The 23344-nt window shown below is 40.7% G+C and overlaps 1 protein-coding gene across 1 annotated transcript in view; it reads left to right on the plus strand.

Moving 5' to 3' along the window:
* The window catches only part of LOC126336262 (dynein axonemal heavy chain 3), a 1127841-nt gene that overhangs the window by 1103198 nt on the left and 1299 nt on the right, over positions 1–23344 (plus strand). The window contains exons 68-69 of the mRNA XM_049999758.1: positions 559–588; positions 18794–18907. Of these exons, the coding sequence (XP_049855715.1) occupies positions 559–588; positions 18794–18907 (144 nt within the window). The remainder of the gene's footprint in view (positions 1–558; positions 589–18793; positions 18908–23344) is intronic.

Here is a 23344-nt window from a genome sequence, read left to right on the forward strand (position 1 = left end):
AAGGTGAACTTTGGTAGAAATTATGACCTGTAACAAGCAGCAATAACAAAGGGAATAAGGAATTTAAATCTTTGTGATTTTTTATTGTCAAAGAGAAAAAGATGAACAAAAGGAATTCTACATCCTGTGGAGAAGAGAACCATTTAAAAATTTTCAGGAGGAAACACAACATTAAAAAGAAAAAAACCGGCAAAACAGTTGTTTTGAAACATGCACTGCCTAAATCAAATATTGCTCAATGTTTTATAAAATGTTATTCAAGTGACACTTCCATTGTTAAAAAATAGTCATAATGCTGTCATTTTCTTAATCAGGACATGAAGCTACACATATAAAGTAAAATAATGTAGTTACTTATAATATATTAAATAGTCATTTATTCATCAACAAACACATTCCCACCTGATGACACTATTTTTAAAATTTCCATTTTCAACAAAATTTACATCATCACATAATATTCTTTTATTTGGAACGCTGTTCAATTCCACAGTGTTATCTACATGTGCCTTATGTGAAATTTCTGCTAATTAATTCTGTAATGTTTGTTCCATGCAGCAGAAGGATGAGGATAGTGTTTGTGTAGAGGTGAGGCCAATGTTAAGTTTTATTCATTGTGTTGTCATTGAATATAAAGAGATTCTTTTCCTTTTTCCCCGGAAATGTGCTATTGTGACAATACTTGGATGGCATATTTATGGATGGCATCTTTCTGGTATGGAATGATGATGAAAAATAATTCCTTAGATTATTTCCCCACTACACATTTCCACACCAGCAAGTTTTACCATCCATTGCACTCCTAAATCTGTGGTATATCTTTGTAAAACTGTGTGATATTCCCATACTATTATTCCTACCAAAATATTTCTACCTGAACAACTATACTTACAGAAAAACTGGTCAGCTAATGCCTGTTGATGCCGCTGCTCTTTCTATAGAAATGATCATCAATAATCAATATCACTGATAACATAAGAACTGTCTGTCTTGGAGAGGCATGTGGTACGCTGTTGCTGAGCATACTCTGCCACATAACATGATGTACCTGAGTGTTGATACATGATCTGGGCCATTTGGAGCCTTCTGATGTACCTGAATGTTGCTACATGATCTGGGCCATTTGGAGCCTTCCACCTCGTAACATACCCTCCTCCATCCACTACTACCCCTACCATACACGCACACACCCATTCTGTTTTTCTTCCCTTTACATTCCTTTTCCTGGTTAACAGTAACAGTACATCTTGGGCAATTGCCCACGGGCTTGGGTGGGCAAATGGTTTGTGCACATTACATGACAAGGTGTGAATGTGGCAGAATAGGGCAATCTGACCGGTAGCCTATACGACACATGCTGAGGTACAGTCAAAGTGACAGCTGCTTGCAGCTGTCCTTCGCCCACCGCCCCTCCCCCCCCCCCCCCCTCCCCCGCCCCGGGGTACCATTGAAATGGGCATGGCCTGGCTTTAACTGGTTTTACCTCTCACTCTGCTGTTTTATGATCTTCTGAGCACTGAAACTGGCTCTGACGTTAACAATGTACTAATTTGACTTTCTTCTCTTTGTCATCTTAAGACTCCCAGCAGTCTCATACCATGCAGGTCTCTCTTGGCCTGCATTGGGAGTGACCTGGCCACCTTTTCTCACCTTTCCTAATCTTTCCCTGTGGATGCAACTAACAGTTTTAAAAGCTAGGTTGTTCATGTACTCAGGATTACACCTCTTGGGTGTATTGGCCAGCCCTTCTGTTTCCTTTTAATTTTATCACTAAATTGTCAACTCAGTATGTAACGATATAATACACATGAGTCCTAAACTGCATTACATGTTTTAAATGAGCTATGACTGGAGATAAGTATACAGGGTTGAGAAAAATTGTGTCATGAAATTTTAACCCTGTGTAGCTGATGCCCGTAGGAACCGAAATTACTAATGTCGTGTAGGTTGACAATGCACAACTTTTAAACTACAAAAACTTGGCGCCAAGCACTCCAATTGGCCACAGGATTCAACATCTACATCTACACAGATCTCTGCAAATCACATTTAAGTGTCTGGCAGAGCGTTCATCGAACCACCTTCACCATTCTCTGTTATTCCAATCTCGTATTGCACGCCGAAAGAACAAACACCCATTAATCCTTTTTTTTTTTTTTTTTTTTTTTTTTTTTTTTTTTTTTTTTTTTTTTTTTTTTTTTTTTTTTTTTTTTTTGAGCTCTGATTTCCCCGATTTTATCATGGTGATTATTTCTCCATATGTAGATCGGTGTCAACAAAATATTTTTGCATTCGGAGGAGAAAGTTGGTGTTTGGAATTTCGTGAGAAGATTCCGTCACAACAAAAAAACGCCTTTCTCTCAATGAAGTCCAGCCCAAATCCTGAATCATTTTTGTGACACTCTCTCCCATATTTTGCAATAATGCAAAATGTGCTGCCATTCTTTGAAATTTTTTGATGTACTCTGACAGTCCTATCTGGTAATGATCCCACACCATGCTGCGGTATTCTAAAAGAGGACGGACAAGCATAGTGTAGGCAGTCTCCTTAGTAGGTGTGTTACATTTTCTAAGTGTCCTGCCAATAAAACGCAGCCTTTGGTTAGCCTTCCCCACAACATTTTCTATGTGTTCTTTCCAATTTAAGTTGTTTGTAGTTGTAATACCTACGTATTTAGTTGAATTTACGGCTTTTAGATTAGACTGATTTATCGTGTAATGGAAGTTTAACGAGTTCCTTTTGGCGCTCATGTGGATGACCTCACACTTTTCATTATTTAGGGTCAACTGCCACTTTTTGCACCATTCAGATATCTTTTCTATGTCGTATTACAGTTTGTTCTGATCTTCTGATGACTTTATTGGTCGATAAATGACAGCATCATCTGTAAACAACCTAAGACGGCTGCTCAGATTATCTTCCAAATCGTTTACATAAATAAGGAACAGCAAAGGGCCTATAACACTACCTTGGCGAACGCCAGAAATCACTTCTGTTTTACTCAATGACTTTCTGTCAGTTACTACGAACTGTGACCTCTCTGACAGGAAGTCTTCAATCCAGTCATATAAGTGAGACGATATTCCATAAGAACGCAATTTCACTACAAGCCGCTTGAGTGATATAGTGTCCAAAGCCTACCGGTTCCATAAATATGGAATTGATCTGAAATCCCTTGTCAATAGCACTCAACACTTCGTGTGAATAAAGAGCTAGTTGTGTTTCAAAGGAACGATGTTTTCTATATCTTTGTTGACTGTGTGTCAATAGACCATTTTCTTCAATGTAATTCATAATGTTTTAACACAATATATGTTCCAGAATGCTGCTGCATATCGATGTTAATGATAAGGGCCTGTAATTAAGTGGATTACTCCCACTACCTTTCTTGAATATTGGTGTGACCTGTGCAAATTTCCAGTCTCAGGGTACAGATCTTTCGTCGAGCGAATGGTTGTATATGATTGTCAAGTATGGAGCTAATTCATCAGCATAATCTGAAAGGAACCTAATTGGTATTCAGTCTGGACCGGAAGACTTACTTTTTTAAGTGATTTAAGCTGCTTCACAACTCTGAGGATATTTAATTCTACGTTCTTGATTCGAATTCTGGTATACTTTCTTTGTCTTCTTTTGTGAAGGCATTTTGGAAGGCCATGTTTAGTAAATCTGCTTTGGCAGCTCTGTCTTCGATAGTATCTCCATTGCTATTGCACAGAGAAGGCATTGATTGTTTCTTGCCGCTATCACGCTTCACATACGATCAGAATCGTTTTGGATTTTGTGCCAGGTTTCAGGACAAAGTTTTGTTGTGGAAACTGTTATAGGCATCTCGCATTGATGTCCACAGTACATTTTGAGGTTCTATAAAAGATCGCATATCTTGGGGATTTTGCGTCTGTTTAAATTTGGCATGTTTGTTTCGTTGTTTCTGCAACAGTGTTCTGATCTATTTTGTGTACCTCATCACCTCTGTCATTTGTTAATTTATTTGGTATAAATCTCTCAATTTCTGCTGATACTATTTTTCTGAGTTCTAGCCACATCTGGTCTACACTTATATCATTAATTTGGAATTAGTGGAGATGGTCTCTCAGGAAGTCGTCAAGTGAATTTTTATCTTCTTTTTTGAATAGGTATATTTTTCATTTATTTTTGGAGTATTTGGGAGTTACAATATTCAGTTTCACTACGACAACCCTGTTTTCACTATTCCATGTATCTGTTTTGATGCTTGTTATTAACTCAGGATTATTTGTTGCTAAGAGGTCAAGTATGCTTCCACAACCGTTTGCTATTCTCGTGGGCTCATGAACTACCTGCTCGAAATAATTTTCAGAGAATTCCTTTAGCACAATTTCGGATGATATTTTATGTGTACCTCCATAATTAAACATATATTTTCGCCAACATATCAAGGATAAATTAAAGTCATTACCAACTATTATCGTATGAGTCGGGTACGTGTTTGAAATCAGACTCAAGTTTCCTTTGAACCGTTCAACAACTGTATCATCTGAATTGGGAAGGCAGTAAAGGATCCAATTACTATTTTATTCCGGTTCTCAACAATGACCTCTGCCCATACTAACACACAGGAACTATCTATTTCAATTTCACGACATGATAAACTACTTCAAACAGCAACAAACATGCCACTGCCAACTGTGTTTAGCCTATCTTTTTGAAACACCATTAGGTTCTTTGCAAAAATTTCAGCTGAGCTTATCTCCGGCTTTCAGTGCCTATAACGATTTGAGCATCAGTGCTTTCTACTAGCGCTTGGAGCTCTGATACTTTCCCAACACAGCTACGACAGTTTACTACTGTCATACCGATGAATCCAGTATCTACATTCCTCCTGTGTTCAGCCTGCACCGTTTGTGACTGAAGCCCTTCTTGTATTTTCCTGAGATCCTCTGACCTAAAAAGCTGCCCAGTCCATGCCACACAGCCCCTGCTACCCATCTAGCTGCCTCCTGCATATAGTAGACACCTGATTTATTCCGCAGAACCCGAAACCCCACCACCCTTTGGCGCAAGTCAAGGAATCTGCAGCCTACACGGTTGCAGAACCGTCTGAGCCTCTGATTCAGACCCTCCACTTGGCTCTGTACAGATGTCCACAATCAGTCCTGTCAACTATGCTGCAAATGGTCAGCTCTGCTTTCATCTTGCAAGCAAGACTGGCAGTCTTTACCATGTCTGTTAGCTGCTCAAAGCCAGACAGAATCTCTCCTGATCCAAAGTGGTACACATCGTTGGTACCAACGTGAGCAACCACCTGCAGTTGACTACACCCTGTGCTCTACATGGCAGCCAGAAGAATGTATTCCACATCTGAAATGACTCCACCTGGCACCTGGTATGCACATTGGCTTCTTCTCTCTCTCTCTCTCTCTCTCTCTCTCTCTCTCTCTCTCTCTTTCTTCCCCCCCCCCCCCCCCCCCCATTCCCCCGGCAGCCATGTCCCTAAGGGCCCCCATAATGTGCCTAATGTTGGAGCTCCCAACTACCAATACTCCCACTGTATGTGGTTGCCCAGATCTTGCAGGCTGAGTGGTCTCCTGTGAAACAGGACAGGTCACAGCATCTGGCTCAGCAACAGTGTTAGCCACAGACAGCACCTGGAACCTGTTACTCAGGCAAACCAGGGAGACCTTATGTACGGCCGCCTGGGAAGTCTTTTGCCACGTGCTACGCCCTGGGATGACCTCCCACTCGACCACAGTTGAGGGAACAACCTCAGTGCGAGCAGTAACTGGGCTGTCTACCAGTGAGGACCGATGTGAGGACTTTGCCATGCTGAATGTCCATTTCTATCCCCACGGCCACGGCCGGCCCACAACAGTGGTGCCCATCCACTGCAGTCTCAAGCTGTGTAAATGAAAACTATCACAGCCTAAAGCTGAGAGCAAAGTGTCACCAACTCAGCTCATATCCACACACAACAGTTGCAGCCCCTGTCCATATTAAAGACTGTGGAAAAATAAACTATGCAGATAAACGGACTATCAGCGCTTACTGCACAATTCTACTGTAGACCCTGATGAAAATACAGGAACTGTGTCTAATAAATTAGATTAGCACACAGAGATTCAAAAACCTAACTACCAAAGCACTCAGGTGAAACTAAATAATTCGCCCCTGATTACGAACTTGTAATATGTCACAAAATCAATTTACTTTCCAATGCAAATGAAAATGTGAGAACTGTGGCTATTAGATGTTAAATGAACATGCAGAAACACAAGAAACTAAACTATCAAAGCACACAGATGATATTATAAAATTCGCTCCTAGTTAGGAACTCGTAAAAGTCAGAAAATCAGTTACTTCGCTGTTGCTGCTTGTGTTGTGGCCAGCTACTGCTGCCCTGTTGCCAGATGCTCTGGACAATGCATGACCATGAATACTTTGCATGTCACTATGAGGCAGTGACGTGGCGAGGGACGTTTGCATGTGCGAACCAACAACAATAACACTGCCAGTCAACCAACGAATGGCAACAGGGCAAGCCCACAGCCAATTGGAGCACATGGTGCCAAGGTTCCGTAGTTTAAAAATGGTGTGTTGTTGACCTACACAACATCAGTAATTTTGGTTCCTACTGGCATCAGCTATCTAGGGTTGAAAGTTTGTTACACAATTTTTCTCCACCCTGCATATACTTCGTATGTCCAAAGCATACAAATAAAATAAATTGAGTTATGATGTACCTATTTTAAATATTATAGTAACAAACAACTAAGAACTATATCACAAGGATTCTGTACAAGTCTGTTTATCTCTGCATATCAGCTACAAACCATATCCATTAGAACCTCGAACAATTTGTATGTCAGTCTCCCTCTACAATTTGTAATTTTTACCCCCTTTCCCTTCCTCCCCTTCCCAACACACACACACACACACACACACACACAAACACACACACACACCTCTGCTACCCACCAAACTGACAGTTCCTTGATCCCTCACAACGTGTCCTATTAACTAATCCATTCTTTTAGTTACACCATTGCCATAAACTTCTTCTTCCCCCAGTTTCTTTCAGAATCTTGACATCAGTTGACTGACCTGCTCAGCTAATCTTCAGCTTTCTCCTCTAGCACCGTTACTATCTGCTCAGGTGTGACAATGCCACTAAAAATGCTGTCGGCACAAGATGTTGCATGGGCAGATGGTGACTCGACAACAAGCAGGGAAGAGAACCACAAAAGAGGAAATGAAAACTCACCTCACAAGTCAATCTACAGGGAAGCAGAAAATCCGAAACCATCTAGAGTCACGTGCAAGGATAAACACGGCACACAGCCAATGCAGGTGGCAGATGACCGAGCACACCTCAACGGCATAACACACGAGGTGTAAAGCGATTTCCACTGTGGTCAAATGCAGCACTAGAACTGTCCTACTTGCCTTTCGGTTGGCCTCAAGTATAGATTTCCTTCAGTGGGTCATCCCATAGAGCATGACCTGCACGCATTCTCTGCGGTGATCGTCCACACTATTCTGCTGTGCTTCCCACAAAAGCACATCTGCCTCCTTCACAGAGTCCAGTGATTGGGATACTAAATCTCTTCCCCTTGAAACTCCAGGTAGAGTCAAAAATGGTCAAGGTCAGGCCACACTCTGTGGCATAGAACCAGAGTGAGCACTAGAGACCTGGACCCCTGACCGATAACTGACTGAAGGATGTGACATGGTGCTGGCATCTCTGCTGGAGCAGCAGAAGGCTGTGGAGGAAGTGGCAGCAGTCGGTCCACTGGTGGCAGCAGAGATGAGACCACTTCCGACGGTGTGTGGGAGAGGAGTTGGGGGAAGAAAAGGGTTCAAAAGCTGTGGGCTCAACATCAGTGGGTGCAGGAGTGAGCCTCATCAGAGGGAGGACAGCAAAGGTCAGGAAAGAGGCAGCAACAGGGAGCTAGGGGTAACCCACCCCTGGAGGAGTGTCACAACCAAACATGTCACCTGATGGACTGGGAGACCACAGCAGAGATGGTGTGAAAAGGCACTGGCACAACTGACTTCATGACATCTTAAGAGAAACTTGCACTTCCATTTTTTTCTGTCGGGCCTGAGAGATTCTCATTCTGCTGGTTGTATAACCACAGTAAATAGTCCAGATCTTGAAAAGGTACTGACCGAGACACAAAATGCACTTTCTCAACTACACTCCTGGAAATTGAAATAAGAACACCGTGAATTCATTGTCCCAGGAAGGGGAAACTTTATTGACACATTCCTGGGGACAGATACATCACATGATAACACTGACAGAACCACAGGCACATAGACACAGGCAACAGAGCATGCACAATGTCGGCACTAGTACAGTGTATATCCACCTTTCGCAGCAATCCAGGCTGCTATTCTCCCATGGAGACGATCGTAGAGATGCTGGATGTAGTTCTGTGGAACGGCTTGCCATGCCATTTCCACCTGGCGCCTCAGTTGGACTAGCGTTCGTGCTGGACGTGCAGACCGCGTGAGACGACGCTTCATCCAGTCCCAAACATGCGCAATGGGGGACAGATCCGGAGATCTTGCTGGCCAGGGTAGTTGACTTACACCTTCTAGAGCACGTTGGGTGGCACAGGATACATGCGGACGTGCATTGTCCCGTTGGAACAGCAAGTTCCCTTGCCAGTCTAGGAATGGTAGAACGATGGATTCGATGACGGTTTGGATGTACCGTGCACTGTTCAGTGTCCCCTCGACGATCACCAGAGGTGTACGACCAGTGAAGGAGATCGCTCCCCACACCATGATGCCGGGTGTTGGCCCTGTGTGCCTCGGTCATATGCAGTCCTGATTGTGGCGCTCACCTGCACGGCGCCAAACACGCATACGACCATCATTGGCACCAAGGCAGAATCGACTCTCATCGCTGAAGACGACACGTCTCCATTCGTCCCTCCATTCACGCCTGTCGCGACACCACTTGAGGCGGGCTGCACTATGTTGGGGCGTGAGCGGAAGACGGCGTAACGGTGTGCGGGACCGTAGCCCAGCTTCATGGAGACGGTTGCGAATGGTCCTCACCGATACCCCAGGAGCAACAGTGTCCCTAATTTGCTGGGAAGTGGCGGTGTGGTCCCCTACGGCACTGCGTAGGATCCTACGGTCTTGGCGTGCATCCGTGCGTCGCTGCGGTCCGGTCCCAGGTCGACGGGCACGTGCACCTTCCGCCGACCACTGGCGACAACATCGATGTACTGTGGAGACCTCACGCCCCACGTGTTGAGCAATTCGGCGGTACGTCCACCCGGCCTCCCTCATGCCCACTATACGCCCTCGCTCAAAGTCCGTCAACTGCACATACGGTTCACGTCCACGCTGTCGCGGCATGCTACCAGTGTTAAAGACTGCGATGGAGCTCCGTATGCCACGGCAAACTGGCTGACACTGACAGCGGCGGTGCACAAATGTTGCGCAGCTTGCGCCATTCGACGGCCAACACCGCGGTTCCTGGTGTGTCCGCTGTGCCGTGCGTGTGATCATTGCTTGTACAGCCCTCTCGCAGTGTCTGGAGCAAGTATGGTGGGTCTGACACACTGGTGTCAATGTGTTCTTTCTTCCATTTCCAGGAGTGTATATGAAAGCCAAAAACAGAGAAGGTGTCTTAAGCCGAAAATATTATGTGTCAGTGTGGAATTGACCACTAACAATGTAAACTGCTGTTCCAAATTCTTATAATGTGCAGTGATTGAGAACTGCTTCTCACAGGAGAATACGGTGTACTATAAGACACAAACTGACACAGTGGCAGTTACAATTCTGGTCAGCCCGAGAGCCTGTAGATATCTAAGTTAATGAGGGTACATGTTGCTCCCATGTCTCCTTGAAATTTAACCAAGTGCCCATCCACTATCAGTGTCAGCAAAATACACTGGGGTGACATGTGGAAGCCATATGGACAGTCCCACAGTCCAACGAAAATGTGGCTTTCTGATGATAAACTTGTGGCCTGGAGACTGTCAGAAAATTGTTACTAAATAGCTTACTTGATGATACGCCCCATATGTGGCCACTGTATGTGGGTAATCTCATTGAATGTGCACCGAGAGACTATCACGGAAGAACCATTCGGAGAGTGGAAGGAGAGCAACAACGAGGACCCGAGAAACACTGAGTCGGAGTTGTGGTGTTGCGATTGACACGAACCTCCTGAGCTCACGATGGGTGAGGCGGGCATCACCAAAGTGCCACTGCACAGGGCTTGTCAACAGGGTCAACGTGTGATAACCCAGAGAGCCCCACTGGGCATTGGACACACCTGCCAGGTGTCCCAAAGGGATGTCTGTTACTGTAATCTCATGCCATTCTGCAATCTGGGCAGTATCAGCTAATGAAATATTCAAAACAGTCAACGTGCTAGCTTGGACTTGAGTTTCAAGTGCTAACCAATCACATCCAGAATTAGCATATGAGCTATCACATTTGGAAATTAAAAATGACACTGCATGGGAGATGCTGCAAATCAGCTATCCAGTCAACATTGAACAGCCCAGGGCACTTTTGGTGCTGATTAAACTGCAATCGTGCCACCAACACATCAGTGTTGTGTCCGAATTACTGCAAAAGCAACTGACAATATTCATGAATGTTGAATTTCTCAGCCTCGGTGGGAGGCAAGGATTTTGCATAATGTCATATAACTGTTGATTTCTGTACAATAAGAAGGTGACTTTGTGGACCGGATCAACTATAATGCATTATGTGGCAGTGCAGTGAGAACTCTTTAACAGGTAATTTTTCCCCTTTTCTGCAGACTGATTGAAACTGGGATATTGCATCAGAAGTGGTGAGGAAATGGATAAGAAAAGTGCCCAGCTCACCACCTGCCTGGAATGGGTGTGAAGCAATTCTTTATTTTGGTTTAGCAGCACCTGCAGCGTCTCATACTACTGTAGAAAGGGTGCATCTGTGGTGACCCAAAATTAACAATATGAAAAGGAAAGGGAAAAAATATAAGCATTACACACATAAGAACATCCTTCATCACCACTTTAGTATCTGCACAGGCGAGAAATGCCTTAAACTACACTGTCAGTGTGAGGCGCTGTTCAAGGCGACACTGGCTCGACAGTGTGCTCAGAAACAAAACTACACGATACAAAATGAAAACTCACTATGTGAGTTGATCTGTGGGGAAATGGAAAATCCAAATCGGCGTTACAGATGTGCGTGGTGCTACTCGTGCCGTGCCATCTACCACCAGTGATGTCTGCTGGTGGGGTACTAAATACCACATTCCAAAAGCTTCTTTTCCTTGTTGTGTGAACTGTCTGTCATTCACATTTCACTTCTGCACAACGCTACACTTGAGACAGATAGTTTCAAAAAATATTTCCTAATTTGTATCAGATGTTAAAAAATTTATCTTTTTTAGAAAGGGTTTTTTTGCTACTGCCAGTCTGCAATTTAAATCCTCTCCACATTGTTAGTTATTTTTCGACCCAGATAACAGAGATCTGCCCCTACTTTTTGTTTCTTATTTGGTAATCTAATTCCCTCTGCATCACTTGATTTAATTTGTCTACACTCCATTACTCTTGTCGTTCTGTTGCTGATATTCACCTTATAAGGTTTCTTTGACAGATTTTTCTGAGTACTTTCCGGTTTCTGACAGAATTACATTAATGCCTCTAACCATACTCATTTCTTCTCCCTGAATTCTAATTCCTTTTCCAAATTTTGTTGTTAGTTGCCTTCACTATTTGCTCAATATGCATCTTGTATAACAGTAGGGATAGGGTACAGCATTTCCTGTTTTCTGTGTAAATTGTAGATAACCTTTCACTCTCTGTATTTTATTCCTTCTACATTTAAAGCTTCAAAGAGAGTATTCCATTTCTTCAAGGCTCAATTTGTTCTTTCCTGATCTCAGCTTCTACCAGACTTTCCATTTTTCTGCAAATAATTTGTGCCAATATTTTACAGTTGTGACTTACTGGACCAATGTTTCACTAATATTCACACCTCTTGTCACCTACCTTCTTTCTTATTGCAATTATTACATTCTTCTTGAAGTCTGAGGGTATTTAACCTGCCTCATATCCCTTCTTATGGCTGGCTCTCCCAAGGACATCATTAATTCTGGCGGTATGTCATCTACTCGAAGAGTCTTCTTTTGCCTCAGGTCTTTCAATGCTGTATCCAATTCTTCTCACAGTACCATATCTGCCATCTCATATTCAGCCACTTCCTCTTACTTTTCTGTAATATTGTACTCCAAGTTCATTCCTATTGTGTAGCCCTTCTGTATGTGCCTTTCACCTTACTCTTGTTTGTTAAGTTCTGGCATCGCATGTGAACTGTTAATATTCACACAGCTGCTTTTCTCCAAAGTCTCTTCTCTTTTCCTGTGGATCCCATTTACCTTTCTCATACACACACACACTTTTACAGCTTTCATTTCTACTCTAGGAATTCCTGCTTTGCCATCTTGAACTTCTTGTCAAACTCATTCTTTAAATTTCTGTATCCCCTTTTGCCTGCTTCATTTGAGGCAGCTTTATGTTTTCTCCTCTTCCAGATAAATTCAATATCTTACATGTTATCCAAGGATTTACAATGAGCTTTGTATTTTGTAGACCAGTATTTGATCATCTGTTTCCTTTACTATATCGTCTCTAAAAGCTCTCCATTCATATTTACGTTTTATTCCTTTCTCCTGCCTTTCAGTCAAACATTGCCTAATTTTCTATTTCAAACTCTCAACAACTTATCCAGTTTCAGTGTCATCAGTATCCTTCCCGTCTGTAATTTCTTCAGTTTTAATATGCAGTTCATAACCAATAATTTATGATTAGAGTTCATTTCTGCCCCCATAAAGGTATTTACTTTTAAAATGTGATTTCTACATCTCTGTCTGAATAGCGCTTCATCTATTTGGAACCTCCTGATTTCTCCAGATCACTTCCACGTTTGCAGATCCCATTTCTGGTTCATAAACCAAGTATTAGCAATGATTACATAATATTCTGTGCAAAATTCCTCCAGGCAGCCCCCTGCCCCCCATTTCATTCCTTTCATCTAGTCTTGTTGTCCTAATCTGACCTCCTCTTTCTTTTCCTCCTGTCAAATTCCAGTCTCAGAACACAATTACATTTTTGTCCCCTAAAATGAACTTAATAATTTCTTATCTCTTCATCAGTTCTGTCCATATCTTCCTCACACTCAGAGCTAGCAAGCAAATATGATTGTACTACTGTAGTGGGTTTCAGCTTTGTGTCAATCTCAGTTTATGTACTTCACTAGCATTCTTATTTTCTTGTCAGTTATTAGTCCTGCTACCACATTACCCCTACTTGATTTTGTGTTGATAACTCTGTACTCACATGACTAGAAATCTTGTGTTTTCCTGCCAATACACTTAACTAATTCCCAGTTTTATTTACATGAACACACTGATTTCCCTTTTCAAGTTCTCTGACCTAACTCTAGAGTAAATGGTCTAACAGTCCATACTCCTACCCATAGCATGCCTAATTTGCTTTTTCTTTTAAAAAAGTAATCTTGACTACTCCACACCCACATATCTGATTGGGGACAATTTTACCTCTGCAGTATTTTTCCAAAAGGATGCCATTATCGCAGAACCATACAGTAGAGCTAATGTCCTCGGAAAATATAATGGCTTCAACTTACTCCTGTTTTTGACCATTCTGAGGCCATGTTGGGTAAATCTACATGACCAGATCAGACAATCATCCAATTTGTTGCCACTGCACCTTCTGAAGATTATGATGGTGATATATCTGTATCTACTGTACAGCTGTCTGTATCATTGAGGCACATAAGCCACCCAACCACATTGAGGTCTTTGGTTCAGATAAATGTAGCACCAGCCTAAATGAAGTCCCACTGTGAATTCCATTCTCAGACATGTGATATGTTAGTTGCTATTAATAAGCAGTTGGAAATCAACCAGACTGCTGTCAAGCAATTGGAAGCTATAGATGTGGTGGGCAGGTTACTAAAACACCTATACCAGTGATACCAAAGGTACATCAAGTACTAGCCTCTTCATTGGATACTGTCTTCTCTACAGGAAGTACAGGAAGCTATCACCAATCATCCACTTGACAATGGCTTATCAGTGATAGGCCTCGTGGTCCCGTACTGAGAAGAAAGAGAGCAGGAGTAAGTCAGAGCACTATGCCCATCCCCCTAACCAACAAGTGTGACATATTGTCTCTGTTGGATTTTGTATCTCTCTTGATTACAGTAATGAGGTCACTATGCTGTTCATAGGAGGTTATCAGCATTCATACTGTCTTATTCATTACTAGCTAGGGCACCCCGCTTCACTCAGGGAATTGATATGAGTTTTTATGGTAGCTGGAATAAAAGGATAAACTTTAAAATATAAGAGGTAAAAAAGGAATGTATTCTAACTATTTACATTAGTTGTTTATAAACAACATTTTCATTTTGTTACCTGGAGTATGCACATAAATTTTTTTTGAATTTCATATTCGAGAGCAAGCTATGTACAGTTGACCATGACAGAAGTGGGAGTCTTTGAGGTAGATGCCACTATATTTTAAAGTATGTCCTTGTGATTTGATATTTGTAAAACTGTAGGCTAATTTGAATGGAAATGACAGTATTTTAAACTGGAATGGAAGTTAAGTAGATATCAGTGATATTTGGGGGATAAGTAGTTTGTGCCCTTTGTACTTTCCAGCCATAAGTTCGGCTAAGATGATGTTATTCGATAGCTTTTTGACACCATCCTTGTTCCTTTACGTAGTTTTGGTGAGTTTAGATGTCTGAGTAGTGCAATTGGATGCCCAATTTTAAATCAAAGGTAGAGTAATGGCATGCCGGGTACTTGCAAAGAGCTTAGAAATTCTGTAGGGAAATGCACACCTTCTTCAGTTTTTACCATCATGTCAATCAATTTATATATCCTCTCTTCATCAGGAATTATCTTTAGGATATTATTGTCGATATTGTCAACTATATTATTTTTAGTTGCCTAAATTTCCATTTCAAATAGCCAGTCCAGATTAGTATCAATGTGAACAATGTATGGATTAATTTGGTCGACGAGTTTATTTTCAGCAGTGGCTGTGTTGCAGAAGTCACTGTTGAGTTTAATGAAGCCAGTTGTCTGGTCAACAGGATAAGTACCTTTGCCTATTTGTAAAAGTTGTTGAGCAAAATGTGGTGTTGTTTTGTCTTTTGATAGTTCAACCCTCATATTCTTTGTTAGTCACAGTATTTGTATGTGTGACCAGTGGTGTGATCTTTTTAAGCATGCCCTGATCTCGTTTGCTGATATATGACATGCTGATATATGACATAATGTAAGATATTTTAATGTTTTACACGTATGAACATGCGGGCTTCCTACGTCATCGTACCTGTGCAAGCGAGGTGAAGCCTTTTATCTGGCGCTCGCTTTTAACTGCTGAAACGAACCTATTTCCAAAAGGTCACAGGAAAATATTGCAAATGATTGATTGAAAAGTATTACTTTCAAAGTAACTTTCCTTTTACGCAAGATGAAGTAAGTCCGAGAATGTGCGATGAATTTCTTATTCTTAAATCACTGAGCGTTTGACTCTCATTTAAAAAATGTTTAAATGTGTGTGAAATCTTATGGGACTTAACTGCTATGGTCATCAGTCCTTAAGCTTACACACTAATTAACCTAAATTATCGTAAGGACAAACACACACACCCATGCCTGAGGGAGGACTCGAACCTCCATTGGGACCAGCCGCACAGTCCATTAGTGCACCGCCTTAGACTGCTCAGCTCGCATTTAAAAACCAACTGTTTGAGGATGGCCATTTAGTAAAAATTTTGAGTCCAGAAGATCAGGAATTTATGTCAGTATTAAAAATTTTACTGAAACATTTGTGTGATGCATCTTAAAGTGTAATACGCACAAAAAAGATCAACATTATACGTGAAAGTTTAGCTTCTCTTGCAGCTTATTAATCGTTAAAATCAATATTATATGTGACAGTTCTGCTTTTCTTGTAGCAACACTATGTATATTAATTTATATCATTAACTTTTTCTATTTGTGTGTATGCACTACTTAACAGTGATAATAGTATTGGCTGACTACATCATGTGTCCTAAGCTCTGAATATCTGCTGTATCGGCTGGCGAGATAATGTGACATGAGCTATGACTGGCTTACAAAAGCGCACCACAATCTCAATTTCAATGCTTCGGAAAGTAACATGCGGTGTTTGGTGGAATCCAAATTTATACTTTCGTAATAGAAAAATGTGCAGCGTACATGGTCTTTTTTTCTGAGTTTCATTTTGTAAAGGGCTGAAAAATTTTACGCCGGTGTATAAAACCACAACCATCCAACCAAACGTCACGCAGATATAGTTTGGAGAATTTGGATGTTGGGCCAAACATCATGAAATTTCTGGTAGATGATGTGCTCATTAGCAAAGGTTTCCCAAAGCAAACCTTTCACCTGGCAAGCAATGTGTGGTGTTGCCTGCTCTTTTGTGAAAATAGTGTTGTGGATGCAGTTATGTTCTTGCAAAGTTGGAATCATATATTGCACAAGGAGGTCCTTATAATGTGCAGAGATATAACTTACACCTAACAGACTCTCAGGTGTCATCTCCTTGAAGAAAAATGGACTCGAAATGAAGGAGCTTGTGAAACCAAACCACATGTTCATATAAGCTGGGTGCAGTGGATATGCCTGCACAACATGTGGCAGAGTAGAACCCCATAGGTGACTGTTCTGTGCATTCACAGCACTATGCAGAGCAAAATGTGCCTTGTCCATCCAAAGAATATTCTCTGCCCACATGTCATCCATTTCCGTGTGTGCCAAAAAACTAAAGGCAAAGTCATAACATTGGAGCTTATGTTGATGTGTCTTTTGGTACACATTCTGAATCTTCTAGGGATACCAATGTAAAATTTGATGCAAAATCTTTTGAACTTTCAACCAGGGGAAAACAATTCCCATGACACAGCTGGAGCACTGGCTGCATGGTCAGCTATAGCTGACCGATGACCGTAGCAGTCTGGCCCCTTTAATCCCACAAACCACAGTTATAGCTACCGTAATTTCATGAACAACTACCATGAATGGACTACCTCCCTCTTCCTGCTGCACCACCTAACTCATCTGTTTCTTCAAATTTCTGGGTATTGTTTTTAGCACTTTTATTGACATAGGGCCTCTTTGTAGCTTTTTCTGTCAACAATATTCCCAAAATTCAGCACTACTGTTGCTGCCATTTTGATAAAGCAAATTTACCAGGGTGCACAGTCTTTCTTCTCAACAGCCATTGTGTTTTATCAGAAAATTTCAACCTCCTTAACCCTTGCATCAACAGTCACTTCTCAAAAGAAATCAACACACATTGCAAAGTTGCAAATTGCACAGTGTTATCAAAACAGTAAACATTCACATTCTAACTGCTTACAGCTTTTTACCTGGCGTCAGAAAGTGGAACTTTTTTTTTCCACCATACTCCATGAGTGCACTAATCGGTGAACACACCTTCAATGTCCAGTAGTGTACGCAGCTTGCACTACTGCACTTGGAATACCGTCAGTTTAATTATAACCACCCAGTATGTTAGAAGTGAAGGAAGCTACATCATTCTCATACAGAATGGGTGAAATCCAACACTGCATGCAATGAACAATAACACATGTTAGTACATCATGAAAATGTCAGCAAGCATGCATAAAGTTCCGTAATATGATTTTGGTTGTCTTCTACAATTCTCCTCCCATCCCCTGTATTGGATTCTACAACAGATTTAATTTTGTTGAGATTTATACTTTCATTGACATTTTAGAGTGCTCACAGACTATGAAACAGGCTCATGGACTATGAAACAGGCTCATGGACTATGAAACATGTGTGCAGGGATACACACATCTAGATGCTTTTCCTGACTGTAAGCTTGCTTTTACTGAGATATTGTTAGTGATGCCTGATCTCAATTCTATTTTAAATCTGTTCTTGCCACTATTATAGATGTTGACAATATTGCCATTAAAAGACAGTTGTGATCTATAATTTCCCAATAATAATGGCGTGAAAACTCCTCAAATTTTTGGCCTCAAATGGCCATGTGCCCATGATCTATACTTGTGGTTCTGGAATAATTTTGTTGACTCATTAACTAAACTACCATGGAACTAGGTATGCTGACTGGCACTGTGCCCTTGATATTGCACAAGTTATTGTTGGAAAAAGTTCAAAAATATTGACTTGCCCATTGAGATTTTTAATTTTGTCTTAACACACACACTTGTGTTGTTCTGCTTCATCCTTGGCCTGTTGTTTTGACTGTCAGTCTCCTAGGATTGGGTCAGCCATGGGGACATCTCTTGTACTGCATGGTCTGTTGCAGTGCAATTGCTTGACACACTTTCAAGTTTGACCTCATTCTTCTACCAGAGAGTTTTTAAGTGTTCCTTGCTTGTGACTGCGGGCTGGTGTCACGAAAATGTGTGTTTTGCAAAGAAATCAGGCTTTATGTGACTCAAACCAAGGTATCTACTGCACACAGCTGAAGTTTGGAACACTTCTCAGATTAACCTGAGCAATTAAAGATAATAAGAGAAACATCTATGAGAGTGCCACTGCTGAATGTTGATTTTATCATTGTTGCCTGGTCACTCATAAATAAAAATGAAATGCAGCATCTTTCAATTTTTCACCGAGTGCGGTTCCCCCAATAGTTGTGCATACAACTTGTACATGAATCCATAAAGGAAAAGACACGGACAGCGGCAACAGATAACCAAATATTATTGTTTCAGGGGCTCTTCCTTGAAGGTGCAAGATGGGATAGGGAACTTTGTGTGCTCAACGAATCATATCCAAAATTGCTGTTTGATGTAGTTCCAATAATCTGGTTGAAGCCAGGAGTTAAGGTAACACAATTAAATAATGTTTTATAACATTTCTAAGAATTTTTCTTTGCTTTGAAATTAGTGAACCACGTTATACCTGAAATGTGTCACATCCACATTAATGAAATTGTTTGGTTGTAACTATTGGAGCAGTACCTTGTGATACTTGGAAAGCAACAACTTAGTGAAAGACCAGTTCATAAATGTCACACCAAATAATGGTACTATTTAGATTCCCATACATTTCCATGATAAAAGTGCATTAAGTTACTACATGAATCAAGACATAACTGTCCTGTGCATAACATTTTATTTCTGAAAGGAATTAGCAGCTTTTTTCCATCTTTTGCTTTGTGATTCCTTTTAGTGAGATGTTTAGCAGGATCTAGACTGCTCTCGTGACACAGTTGTGGTAGATATTTCTCTTTTGGCCTTATGTGAGTCACACTCCCCTACCCCAAACTCCCTCTCCCTTTTTTCTGGCCATGAAGATGTATGAAAAAAGTTTAAACTACCTTTCCTAGAATTAATATTCACTCAATTGCAGAATGTGCACTGATTTGAAATTCCCTGGCAAATTAAAACTAAGAACCAACTGTGCTTTCCATAGGGAAGTGCTCTGTCAGCTGATCCATTCAAGCACAACTTGTGGCCCATGCATATAGTTTCACTTTCACTTGTACCTTTTCTCCTATCTTCCAAACTTCACAGAAATGCTATGCTCCATGGTTTAAATCTGACAGGAAATTTCAAAATATAGTTTGTTTACCTAATTCTACTGGTATGGCAGTGGATGAAGTAGACAAGTAGAAACCATAAAGCTAGGGCTGCTGCTTCTTCCTTTACCTGGCTTTTTACATATGTCTCTCTCTCTCTCTCTCTCTCTCTCTCTCTCTCTCTATTTCTCTCTTTTAAAAAAGAAAAAGAAAAAAACTGTGAAATGTATTATAGTAGGTACAGATCTGGTATTAAGTAAGACTTTATATGATACCTACTACAGTAACTTCTTTATGGTTTTGAATATTGGGTGCCTGTTTGAATGAATTATTATAAATATTTATCTTCTGCAAGTCTCAGAAAGTATGAAGCAATAAGTAAATATAATTATTTGAAGAAAAGTCATCAACATTTTGAAATGGCATTAAGTTTGTTTATTTTAATGTTAAAAATACGCTGTAGAAGTAATAGCTACTTAGAAATTAAACTTTAGTTTGCAGTTGTGAAATTGTTAGTGGTGGTCATAATATACATTGTTATGAAGGACAACAAAACTAAGTGTTGTAGTAATAGTAATAGCTCATATTTTTTAAATAGGAGTTATAAACTTTCCATTGGCTATGAAATGCAACAGCTAGCAGGTTCTCCCCCATTTTAAATTAAAAGTATAAGTTGAGTCTCTGATTGTTGCCAGCATCATATTTAAAGCATAAACGGATTGAGTGCCAAATAGGTGGAACAAAGTTAGAACAGGTGGACAGTTTCAAGTACTTAGGATGCATATTCTCACAGGATGGCAACATAGTGAAAGAACTGGAAGCGAGGTGTAGCAAAGCTAATGCAGTGAGCGCTCAGCTACGATCTACTCTCTTCCGCAAGAAGGAAGTCAGTACCAAGACTAAGTTATCTGTGCACCATTCAATCTTTCGACCAACTTTGTTGTATGGGAGCGAAAGCTGGGTGGATTCAGGTTACCTTATCAACAGAGTTGAGGTTATGGATATGAAAGTAGCTAGGATGATTGCAAATACTAGTAGATGGAAACAATGGCAGGAGGGTGTCAGCAATGAGGAAATCAAAGAAAAACTGGGAATGAACTCTATAGATGTAGCAGTCAGGATTAACAGGCTTATATGGTGGGGTCATGTTACATGCATGGGAGAAGCAAGGTTACCCAAGAGACTCATGGGTTCAGCAGTAGAGGGTAGGAGGAGTCGGGGCAGACCAAGGAGAAGGTACCTGGATTCGGTTATGAATGATTTTGAAGTAATAGGTTTAACATCAGAAGAGGCACCAATGTTAGCACTGAATAGGGGATCATGGAGGAATTTTATAAGGGGGCTATGCTCTAGACTGAACGCTGAAAGGCATAATCAGTCTTAAATGATGATGATGATGATGATGATGTTTAGTCTTGTTATCCTAATTCCAAACTGAGAAGTATAATCATAAGTAATGTGAAATATTGTATCTGTTAAATATATTTCATGAAATTACTATTTCTATGAACCCTGGGAGGTCAGTGACTTACCCCAGTTTTTAGAGAGATTTCAAAGTGGCCACCGTGCCAATGAGTTTAATAAAAATAAGAGGAGATTCTCTTTTGACTGAGATCTTTGGAGGTGGCAGCAAGAGACTTTGTGCTTTGTTTTGTGTGAAGTGATGATGGTTCTTCTTTGTTCCTTTGCAACAACCTCAAGATATGAATAAAACGGTTTGTAAACTATAAAAACAATATGTGTAGCACAAATTAATGGCATATAATTGACTGCCTGGCCAGTGGTCATATCACCAGAAAATCTCAACTATCTTTTACACACCAGTGGAAGCAGATCAACTCACAGTGCCAACAGAGCAGAAAGTGGAGAGGAACTTTTCAGCTAATATTATAAAAAAGTATTAATTGTTTTACTCAGCAAAGTTGAAAAAAAAAAAACTGGCTATTGCATTCGACTATGTATTACTTCATACTAGTGTAGCAAGTATGATTAAAACTATTCTCAGTTTTTGTACATTAGCACCTGATACCAAAAAATATTTATGCAACAGATACTCATTTAACTAAGCAATGTTTGTGTACCATATATACATGTGTCTTTCATAAAATAAATACTGTTAGCCATCTGTCCATGTTAAATAAATATTGTCACAGTGATCATGTGTGACTACTGCCTCAAAGTAGTGAGAAATGGTTGACATTGTGAGACTGTCTTCACAGATTTCAAAAAGTTGAGAGTTGCAATTGGCAGCAGTTGTTTTTATGGTTTTCAGTCTGAAAGCTGATGTGATGCAACTCTCCACTCTGTGCAAGTTTCTTTATAGATGCATAACTACCATAGCCTACATCCATCTGAACTTGCCTACTCTATTTCTCTACAGTTCTTACCCCACACACATACTTTGGTTACCATTTTGACGATTCCTTGACGCTTAAAGATGTATCCTGTCAACTGTTCCCTCTTGTAGTCAGATTGAAGCATAAGTTTCTTTTTCCCACAATTTGATTCAGTAGCACCACATTAGTTATTCGATCTACATGTCTACTCTCTGTAGCACCATATTTCAAATGCTTGTTTTCTCTTCCTGTCAGAACTTTTTATAGGCAGTGTTTTCCTTTCTTTGAAAGCAACACTCCAGACAAATACTTTCAGAAAAGAGTTCTTAACACTTAAATTGGTATTAGGTATGAACATATTCTTTGTTTTCAGAAATAATTCTCTACCCAAATTTCCCTTTGTGCGGATTTTATGACATCAGGGAAAAGCTACAACCATGCCTCACTCCTTTTTCAAGTCTGGATTCTCTTTCACCTCTTTTGAATTGTATAACTGCAATTTGGTTTCTGCACAGGTTGGTAGGACACATCTTGAGATTACCAAAGTATGTGTGGTAGGGTAAGAACTATAGAGGAAGACTAAGACTTGTTCAAATGGGTGCAGAACTCGATAGTTATGCAGCGATAAACTTTCTCTCTCTGTATTTTGTCCTTTCTACCTTCAAAATTTCAAACAGTGTAGTCCAGTCAGCATTGTCAAAAGCTTTTTCTAAATCCACGAATGCTAGCAACCTATTTTCTAGGATTAGTCACAGATTCAGTATGCCTCACAGGTTCCTACACTTCTCCAGAAACGCAAACCGAAGTTCCCCAAGGCCAACTTTTACCAGTTTCTCCAATGTTGTGTAATTAATTGCTGTCAATATTTTGCAACCATGACTAATAATTTTATGGTACAACAATATTAATGCCTGTCAGCAGCTGCCATGTTTGGAATTTTAACATTTCATGCTTCATCTTGTAGAAAGCCAGTTTTGTTTTTTCCTTATGATCACATCTTCCTGAGTAGTCCCTACCCACTGATCTCAGTGGAGGACTATTTTACCTCCAGAATATTTTACCCAAGAGGATGTCATTACCATTATACCACACATACTCTCAGGAAAAAGAAATAACATTTGTAGTTTCCCCTTGCTTTTGGATGGTAACAGTTCCAGTTAATGTTACAAGGCCAGATCAATCAGTCATCCAGACTGTTGTCACTGCAAATGCCGAAAAAGTTGGTACTCCTCTTCAGGAACATCTTGTTTGTATGGCCTCTCCATAGATATCCCTCCACTGCGGTAACACATAGGATGAGGCTACCCGTATGATTGAGGTACGCAAGCTGCCACTCATTGGCTAACACCATTGTTCTTGGGGGAGGGGTGGGGGGAGTTAGCAGCAATAAGGTTAGGAGTAGACAG

This window comes from Schistocerca gregaria, chromosome 2, assembly GCF_023897955.1.
Source record: "Schistocerca gregaria isolate iqSchGreg1 chromosome 2, iqSchGreg1.2, whole genome shotgun sequence".
In the NCBI taxonomy this organism is placed as follows: Eukaryota; Metazoa; Arthropoda; class Insecta; order Orthoptera; family Acrididae; genus Schistocerca; species Schistocerca gregaria.